Here is a 9411-nt window from a genome sequence, read left to right as displayed (position 1 = left end):
TCCGGGGACCCACACTTAGGGATTGGCCATCCAGGGCTCTGTGTGCCCACACTGCCAGAGGGAGAAACGGGGACGCAAAGCAGAGCTGAAACGACTCTGGGGTGACACCTAGAGGTGCCTGATTGCACCTATTCCCTAGCCGAAATCGTGTATATACTACGGGCTTCTGCCCCTAACTCCTTGGAGCAGTCTCTCAGAGCGACTGAGAGGTTGCTTCCCAGGCAGTCCGCAGTAAGGTCTCCAAATAAAACTGAAATCCACGAGTCTTACGTTGTGCATTTTTCTTTCAGTCGACAAAATCAACGCCCCCCGCTGGCAGCCACGTCTTCACTTCTCAAATTCACTGGAACCACAACACTACTTTTAACCCATCGAAGTTTATTATGGCAATTAATTATATAATACAAACATACCGGCGATCGTTCATCCAGTTCAGGAGCACTCGAACCAGTAGAGTCCATTAGTGATTTCTCTGTATAAATAACTTATGAGAAGCAAGCACAGCTGGTCAGGGACCGACAGGGCTAAGCGAGCATCTTGTCGCACGCACCCACTGATGGCACGCAGGCCGGGGAGGGAGGCAGGCACCAGAAGGTCGAGTTTCCTCATTGGCCCCCAGCACCCCAGGCCCACCAGATGCTGGGTACTTGAGTAGTGGACAATTCAAGGCACATATGACTTCCTAACAGATAGCAGCTCCAGAGTCTGCCCTTGAGACCTGGTTCACACCTGCAGCAACCAAGGTAATGCTTTACTCATCACACACCACCCCCCCTTTGGTCTATTGTCATTTTTATTACTGAATGTGCTGAAAATCCCCAACGTGCTGGGGGCTGCACGTGGCTCGGAGTCACAATCCCTGCCCTGTATGTTCTGAAGACAAGAGAGATGCAAAGAAACGACTCCGACGTAGCGATGGCGTTTTACAAAGCACCACGTGGGAAGAAACTGTTAGGGTATCTTCTGATGTCTCTCTTAGGAGGGCTTTTGAGGGGGGAAGAGTTACACCAGGCAGCCAAAGGAAGGGGACGAAGTGAGGGCTGCTGTGAACGAGATTCAAGGCACTAAGGGAGCGGACGGATGGGGTGGGCCTCAGAAGTCAACCGGAAGCAGGGGACGCCAGACAAGAGAGGTGGCCAGGGAGGTGACTCGGCCCTCCACTCCTAAATGAGCTCCCGAAGTGGCCGCAGTCTCCTGGGCCCCCTCCAGCCAGAGGGTCCGAGGCAGCCCCCGGATCCTCCAACCAGGGCGAGCAAGGGCCGCGGTCCGCCGCCACAACCCCCGGCCCGCTCACTGCGCTGGCTCTGCTGCTGTCGTTCAAGCCAGCACACAGGACAGGCTTAACTGACATCCGCCTATCGGAGTTCAATTATGGTTTTGCATGACTTAAAAATCATTTTAAGTGTTTTTCCTAACTCTGTTCTCTCCCCGATCCAACCCTGCCATGGTGGGTGCGTGGGGCAGGCCATCCCTGAATGGACCCAAGAGACACAAGAGAGCTGCATCCCTTAGCATGGGTACCTCGGTCGAACGTGCCAAATCCCAGAGGAGAGGGAGGGGGTGAGCAGGGGCCAGCCAGCCAGCCCGTCACCGAGACAACTCCACGTTTGGTTCAGACGTCCGTGAGTGAGTGCAGCCGCAAGGAGATGTCCACAATCGCATGCGCCCGGGCACCCCAACCGGGCACCCACAGAGAGGACCGAACGCCCTGCCCGGTGAGAACCAGGAAAGCCAAAGCCGGTCACCGAACCCAGGCGCGCCCTTCCCCCAGGAGGCCAGCGGGCACTGGGAGCACCTGGCACAGCCAAGCCAGCCACACCGCCTGGTGCCCCGCCAGGCCCGCGCGCTCCCAGCCAGGCCCCTCCAGGCCCCCACGCATGACACAAGTCCACGGGGAGCCAGCTCCACTTCCAGTTGAACCTCGAATCTCAGCAGGGGCTGGGCCAAAGGTTGTGGTACGGGTGGAAGTAGGGAAGGGCCAAGGGCCGGGACCGTGCCTAATACCCAGGCCAGGCAGGACGCTGAGGCAGTGGAAACCCATAGGGAGGGGCAGGCCCAGGGGGATAGGGCAACTGAAGGGGGCCTGAGGGCTGGGGCTGCGTTGGGTACGGAGGTTTTCCTCCTGTTGAGAGGCAGGGGGGCTGCTGAGGATACGCGGGTCCGGGGGCCCGGCCCCCCGCCACGGGGTACCCAGGGCCGGAGGCACCAGCGGGGGCCACGGGATAGGCCGGCCGGGGCGGCGTGCTCCTCTGTGGGGACCAGGAGTAGCCCGCGGCAGCCCTGGGTCCCGGCTGGGCTGATGCGTACGGGGGACCCAAGGGCCCGCTGTAGGAAAAAGAGGGCTGGGACACCACAGGGAACGGGGCCGGCGGGAGCACCCCTTGGGCGGCGGGGCCCACGGGCAAGCCTGGGGAGGGGCTGTAGGGCAACGGGTAGGGAGGGCCCTCCGGGAGCTGCTGATCTTCGGCGACAGGGGGCGTCGCCTGGGGGCCCGGGAGAGATGGGGGAGGCGGGCGGGGAGGAGGGGCGCCCCCAGCCGGCTCCGGGGAGGCCCTGGGCTTCCTCATCACATCCTGGAGCTTCTCCACGCGAACCCGGCGCAGATGGGACAGCATCCTCATGGAGGAGAAGTTCTCCAGAAACGTGTCCAAGGGCACCTCGCCCTCCAGGAACTTCTCTGCCACGGCCTGGAAGACATAAGCTCCAGTGGCAACAGGGGTCTGCCGGGATCGAGGCCACCTGAACACCCCCGGGTCAGAGGTCAGCTGCGGCCCTCCCACCCCAGCCGGGCTCAGGAGCTGCCTGTCTTCTCTGGCCCACCCCCCACTTTGGGAATTTCTCGCTATGGCCCTTCTCACTGCTGACATGTTATACAAGCGTGTGTTTATTTATTCTGTCTCCCTCACCAGGACATCAGCTCCCAGAGGGCGGGGACCACCTGTCATGGCCACCGCCGTCCCCACCCCGGCATGGTGCCAGGCTCACAGCAGCTGCTGCACAGTGTGTCCACTGGCCAGATGAACACTGGCCCCTGGGCACTAGCACGGCCCAGCCCAGGGGCTGTGGGACCTGGGAGCATCTTCCACCCAGAGCATGGACATGTGGAGAGAGCCAGTCTGCCCACAGAGAGCGCAGAGAGGCCCAGAGGGAAGCAGAAGAGAGAGACCCGGCAGCCCCAGGAGAGGGAGCGGCTGGGGGGCCTGGCTTCAGCCCTCGAGGGCTCCTACTGCACTGCCCTCCCACCCAGGCCTGCCAGCTGCCCCGCAGCTGTGCTGCCTCTCGCCCATTTCTGCTTCAGCCGGTGACGTTGAGTTCCCGTTCTCTGCATCCAGAAGGGCCTCCACTGGGACTCCGGTGGAGGTGCCATTCACCGCTGCCATCGACTAAAGCCCTGGTCCCACGCCCTGCAGACATTGGTACTCAGGACGAGGGCTCCTGCTCCAGGGGCCAACTATTCAAGAACAGGGGATGTCAACGGCCATCTCACCTCAGACTCTTCCTCAATCTTCATGCTTTCTATCTGCAGAAGGTCCAGCAAGGCCCCGAACTGCAGTGCTGAAGAAAATTTCTCTGGAAGGAAGGGCAGAATGGTTGACATTTCAAAAGTGCCTCTGGCTTCCGTGGTGGCGGCCACGGCTTCTGCAAGGCTCTCCGAGGGTCCTGTGTGCTGGGGGCCCAGCCACCGCCCTGGGGTCCGCGGCAGAGCCCCTTTCGGTCGGTTCCCTTCCCGAGCCGAGAGGAGCTCAGCTGAGCCCATCCACGCCAGCCCAGGAAGCAAGAGACCTCAGGCTTCGGAGCCCACCCACCCCCAGCCCCCAATCCTGTTCTTCCTCTCAGGGAGTTACTTCATCTGCCTGAGCGTCAAGTCCCCCACCTTCAGGACCAGGACAGCCCCTCACCTTCACAGACAGCAGGTTGGGACACAGAGAGCCCGGCCCAGCTCCACGAATCACCAGAGCGCGGCTGGCTGAGTGGCCAGCAGCGGCTCAGGACGCATGCTCTCTGGATTCAAATCCCAACTCCGCCTCTACGTAGCTGTGGAGCCCTAGCCACGTTCCTGCATCTCCCTGAGCCTCACTCCTCTCATCTATGACATGAGAATGACGACAGTACCTACCCTTAGACGGCTGTTAAAGCACTTCGCCAGGGCTGGGGACGTGGTGACCCACAGTAACTGCTGGCCCCTTCCTGTCCTGGGGAGGGAGAGGGGATCTCTCCTTCCACGTGACTCCAGCAGCTCCCCCAGCCCCACCAGGAGCGGGGACCCTGAGCGGACAGAGGCCCCCCAGCGCACGCTCCCGGGGCCGGCCGCCTACCCAGCTTTGCCTTCTGCCCCTGGCACCGCTCCACCAGCTTCCGGAGCTCCTGGTACTTGTCCGAGAGGTTCGAGCGGCCGATCTCCAGGGGACCCTGGAGCTCCAGGTTCTGCTCGGCCAGGCTCCGGTTGGTGGCCAGCGCCATCTCCCGCTCCAGCTGCAGGTCCTGGACCTACAGAGCAGGACACTTGACCGTGAGATCCGCCCGCCACCACTCAGCTCGCGGGGGGCTGGACCTGGGGCTTCCGGGACCCGTCACTCACCATGGGGGAGCCGGGCAACACTCAGCCCCCAACTAGAGTCAGACGGACCCTGGTTCAAACTCTGAGCAGAGCACTCCAAACCAGACACCTCACCGAATCCTTAACCCCCCAGCCTACGTGGCGGATGCGTGCCGAGGGCCGCGTGACGGGCGGGAGGAGACCCCCCGTGGGCTGTGCAGAGCTCCAGGGAGGGGGGCGGAGAAAGTCAGAGCCTTCCTGGGAGGGAAGGGACCAAGTCCCAACCACTTGTCCCCAGGATTCAGAGTCAAGAGACCTCCTCTGAGGTGCACTGATGTGGCCCAGACCAGACCAGAGGCCAGACGAGCAACGAAGCCCCCAAATAAAGTTAGTGTGAGGAGCGAGAACGCCAGGGCCGGCCCGTGACACCGACCCCAGAGAGACCTGTCCCTGCCTCCTCCACAGGTGTGTCCTACAGAGAAGCTGCTCCGATGAGCTAACAGAGAGGCCCCCAAGAACTGCAGGGGAGTCCCCAGGACCAGCTGAGGACTCCCACCAGCACAGGCGACCCCGTGGCCCCCGAGGCTCTGGTGCCAACCTTTGCACCTGGATGTGCCCCACTGAAAGCACGCCCCCAAGCTGAGCAGCACCTTCCCCTCGGCCAGGTCCTTTGCTGTCACCAGCCGGTGAGGCGGCAGCCTCGGGGACCCTTCCCAGACCCGCTCTGACCTGAAGCCCTGTCCATTTGTCAGGGAGTCCTCTTTACTGACAGGAGGGCAGAGTCAGAGCCACACCCCTGAGGGAACGGGGACGCCAGCAGCACCAGTGGCGCCAGCACCCACAGCAGGGCTCAGGGCACAGCTTGGCAAGACGAGCTTCCACGCGGGAGCCGCCGGGCAGCTTCTCCACCACGGTCGGCACGTGGCGAGCCAAGCCTGACTGGCTGGTCCCCAATCAGACGCAGGAAGGCCGTGGGCATCCTGGAGGAGGGGGCTTCCGGGGGCTGCATCCTGCCGGTCCACAGCCGCAGGGCCTCGAGCGCTGCGCTCTGGGGTGGGCCTGGAGCCTGCTCCCCATGCTCCAGACTGGAAAGAGAGGCCACGGCTACCAGAGGTCATGGGGCCTGGCCACGGCCTCTCAGGTCCGCCCCCACTCCTGGGCGGGCTGCCTTGCTGCCGCCGATACCCTCTGGAGCCACTGAGCAAGCGCCCTGACGCAGGGAAGCCCGCACTGCGGAGTTCCCGTCTCACTTCCATCAGCCGTGAGAGCTTTTCTTGTCTTATGTGTCGGACACAGAGCGGGGGGCCTCTGCTCAGCTGCCCCTTATGGGGCCCCAGATCCTCAGTGGACATGTCCTCTGTATACCTCCACTGCCTTTTCCCTGGATCTTAACCAGTAAATCTAGGCCGTGTCACCTTCCCCTAAACCTGGTCCTGCCCGTTTCTGCCCCCTTTCCCCAGAGGCTCCCCCAAATCTTTCTCCATTAGGGGTTCACTATTATAATAGGTCAATAAGACACTTCAAGCAGCCGGCCAGAAGACCCCGATATTCACACTCTTTCACAGGGAGAGAGGCCCCCTGCTCTTCCCTCTGAGCAAAGTCCACACCCCAAACTCAAAGAGCTCCCATCTCTCTCAGTCCCACGGCGACTCAATTAGCATCTTACAGCCCGCGGTAGGAACCTAGTCCACGGGGTGTGAAAGTCTAGGGAGCTCGCCCGCCTTCACTGTTCGCTCGATCCCATGAGCGTTCTTCCCCTCGGAGAACTCACATTGATGAGTCAGGCCGGGCTGCACTCCACAAAACGCAACTTGCCTTTTGCCCAGGACGTTGTTTCTGCCTGCGTTTCCCGTCACTCTGCGCTTCGCCACACCTTCCATCGGCCTGTCTAGCTTGGAAGTCAACAAGTTCTGTACAGTTATGTAGTTCGGCCTGTTGCTACGAAGTTCTGTGCACTTTGAGAGCAGGCCCTGCAGTTCCCAGCACACTGCGCTCGTGGCAGATTCGAGAAGCACTTGGTGCTTTACCGGGTGTTAGACAAGGGGGTGAAGGCCAGCGTCGAGGCAGCTCAGCGCCGGACCCTGGCTGAGCTCACGGCCTCACCCACCCGGAGAGGCGGCCTTGGAGCTTAACCAAGACGAGCCTTGCTCATGCCCTCGCCGGACGAGCTCGGGGCAGCAGGTCGCACCACATCCACGCCCTGCGCTCCGTGCCCTCCAGCCTCAGCAAAGGCTGCTCCTGGCGGGGAGGGGGCAGTGGGAGCGGCCAGAGCACCCGTCAGGAAGGAGCAAGGGCCACATCCGGGCTGCACAACCCCTCACGGGGAGGGAAGTGGTCCACGTGGGCAGGAGAAGCTGGCTGGCGAGGCTTCCCTTTTCTGGGGTCAGATACTGTGAATGTGCAGAAGAGACGCACCATGCCCAATCATCAGCAAAAACGCAAACACATTCCAAAGGCCAACCGACGAGCTCGGCATTATTTGCGTCCGCGTCTCCCAAGCATCGGGGGCGGGAGGCGGCAGCGTGCAGAGCCGCGGACAGGCTGTGGCCACTCAAGGAGTGACCGTGGGCACATCCAGCTCTGCGGCCACATCTGGGCACCTGACCTTTCCGACCTCGCAGGGGAGTCACGGGGTCAAGGCGACGGAAAGGGTGGGGAGAGCCGTTTATAAAGTGTAAAGCTCTGCACGTTCAGAAGGGCTGTTTTATTCCCGTGAGGACCATGATTAGGAACTGAGACGGTTAGGTGCCTGTTACTTACGATAGGGAAGGGATTAAACAGGAGATGAGCCTAATCCCCACCCCAGAACGGCTCCTCCCGGAGACGCAGGGCCAGGCAGGGCGGTTGGGGAAAGGCGGTTACAAAACGGTACCAGTGCTTTCAGAAACCACCTCCAAATCCAGCTGGAGTAACAGTGTGGGGGGCTCTTGGGACATGCGGGTCCCCGAAGGCACCAGGCGCCAGAGTTGGCGCGGGGGCCCTGGACTTCCTGGCACTGCGCCCCCAGAACTCCCAGAGGGCCCAGGAACTAGACTGAGACCCCAGGGGCTCCTCTGCCTGGCCAGGGTGAAGGCCACAGGACAGGCAGATAAACTCGGCCCAAACCCCCAACAAGCCAGTGTCCTTAAGAAGGGCCTCAGGGCTGGGACGAACTGGGAGACTGGGACTGACGTACACACACCACTGTGTATAAAACGGGTAACTAATGAGAACCTGCTGTATATCACAGGGAACTCTACTCAGTGCTCTGTGGTGACCTAAACGGGAAGGAAATCCAAATAAGAGGGGATATATGTCTATGTAGAGCTGATTCACTTTGCTGTACAGCAGAAACTACCACAACATTGTAAAGCAACTATACTCCAATAAAAATGAATAAAATTAAGTTTAAAAAAGAAGGGCCTCAGTCCCATCTGCTATCCTTGGCCCCGTGACAGCCTTCCTCTACCTCAGGGAAGTCTTGGGCCAGCCGGTCGATGGCCGCCGGGTCATTCTGCATCTCCTCCAGCTCCTCCAGGGTCTTGTCTTTCAGGGTCTCCATCTTTCCCTGGGAGCACAGAACGACACTGAAGTGAGGAAGGGGCTGCTCAGGGGAAGGACCCCCAAGCCCATATGCATCATCCGTCAAAGGACCAACTGGAGTTTCCCAACGATGCCTGCACTCCCCAGGGAGGACCCAGGAGGGTCGGAGTCTGGCCACCCTGACCATCCCCGTCCCCAGGGAGACCAAGAAGCTGCTCCTCCAGCCAAACCATGAACAGCAGGCTACCCGGGGGCACTGGGCAGTCAGAGGCAAAACCATGACTCCTGGCGGTGCCAGATGAAGCTCCCCAAGGAGCAGACAGGAAAGGCAGGAGGAGGGAGGCTGACAGCCAGGGACAGAGGCTAAACTTGGCCCAAGGCCGCCTGTGAGCCCTGATGCCAGCACACACTCTGGGAGGTGTCCATTTCTGCCTGAACCCTAAATACACCCACCCTCCACATGGGGGCTTTGCTGGCTTTAACATCACAGGCTCAGGAGCCTCCCCGCCGGTTATGTTTAGCGCGCACCAACCACCTTGGGTTTCCCTCAAGCATTCTCTGCGACAGCCATCCACTCCACGTGCCACAAACACAGACTGTCAGGACTTCCCTGGTGGCACGGTGGTTAAGAATCTGCCTGCCAATGCAGGGGACACGGGTTCGAGCCCTGGTCCCGGAAGATCCCACATGCCGCGGAGCAACTAAGCCCGTGCGCCACAACTACTGAGCCTGCTCTGCACGTTCAGAAGGGCTGTTTTATTCCCGTGAGGACCATGATTAGGAACTGAGACGGTTAGGTGCCTGTTACTTACGATAGGGAAGGGATTAAACAGGAGATGAGCCTAATCCCCACCCCAGAACGGCTCCTCCCGGAGACGCAGGGCCAGGCAGGGCGGTTGGGGAAAGGCGGTTACAAAACGGTACCAGTGCTTTCAGAAACCACCTCCAAATCCAGCTGGAGTAACAGTGTGGGGGGCTCTTGGGACATGCGGGTCCCCGAAGGCACCAGGCGCCAGAGTTGGCGCGGGGGCCCTGGACTTCCTGGCACTGCGCCCCCAGAACTCCCAGAGGGCCCAGGAACTAGACTGAGACCCCAGGGGCTCCTCTGCCTGGCCAGGGTGAAGGCCACAGGACAGGCAGATAAACTCGGCCCAAACCCCCAACAAGCCAGTGTCCTTAAGAAGGGCCTCAGGGCTGGGACGAACTGGGAGACTGGGACTGACGTACACACACCACTGTGTATAAAACGGGTAACTAATGAGAACCTGCTGTATATCACAGGGAACTCTACTCAGTGCTCTGTGGTGACCTAAACGGGAAGGAAATCCAAATAAGAGGGGATATATGTCTAT

General features: G+C 60.8%; 1 protein-coding gene across 1 annotated transcript; it reads right to left on the bottom strand.

The window, feature by feature from the left end:
* Window positions 1–1358: 1358 nt before the first annotated feature.
* VPS37C (VPS37C subunit of ESCRT-I) lies at window positions 1359–8232 on the bottom strand. The gene is made up of 4 exons (XM_028501521.2): window positions 7986–8232; window positions 4317–4488; window positions 3488–3570; window positions 1359–2687 (listed from the first exon to the last, which is right to left on the bottom strand). Exons 1-4 carry the CDS (start codon window positions 8076–8078, stop codon window positions 1998–2000), a joined length of 1038 nt encoding a protein of 345 aa, XP_028357322.1. The 5' UTR covers window positions 8079–8232; the 3' UTR covers window positions 1359–1997.
* Between the last annotated feature and the right edge of the window lie 1179 nt (window positions 8233–9411).

The sequence above is a fragment of the Physeter macrocephalus genome, chromosome 16 (assembly GCF_002837175.3).
Source record: "Physeter macrocephalus isolate SW-GA chromosome 16, ASM283717v5, whole genome shotgun sequence".
In the NCBI taxonomy this organism is placed as follows: domain Eukaryota; kingdom Metazoa; phylum Chordata; class Mammalia; order Artiodactyla; family Physeteridae; genus Physeter; species Physeter macrocephalus.
This window is presented reverse-complemented; position numbering and strand designations above follow the sequence as displayed.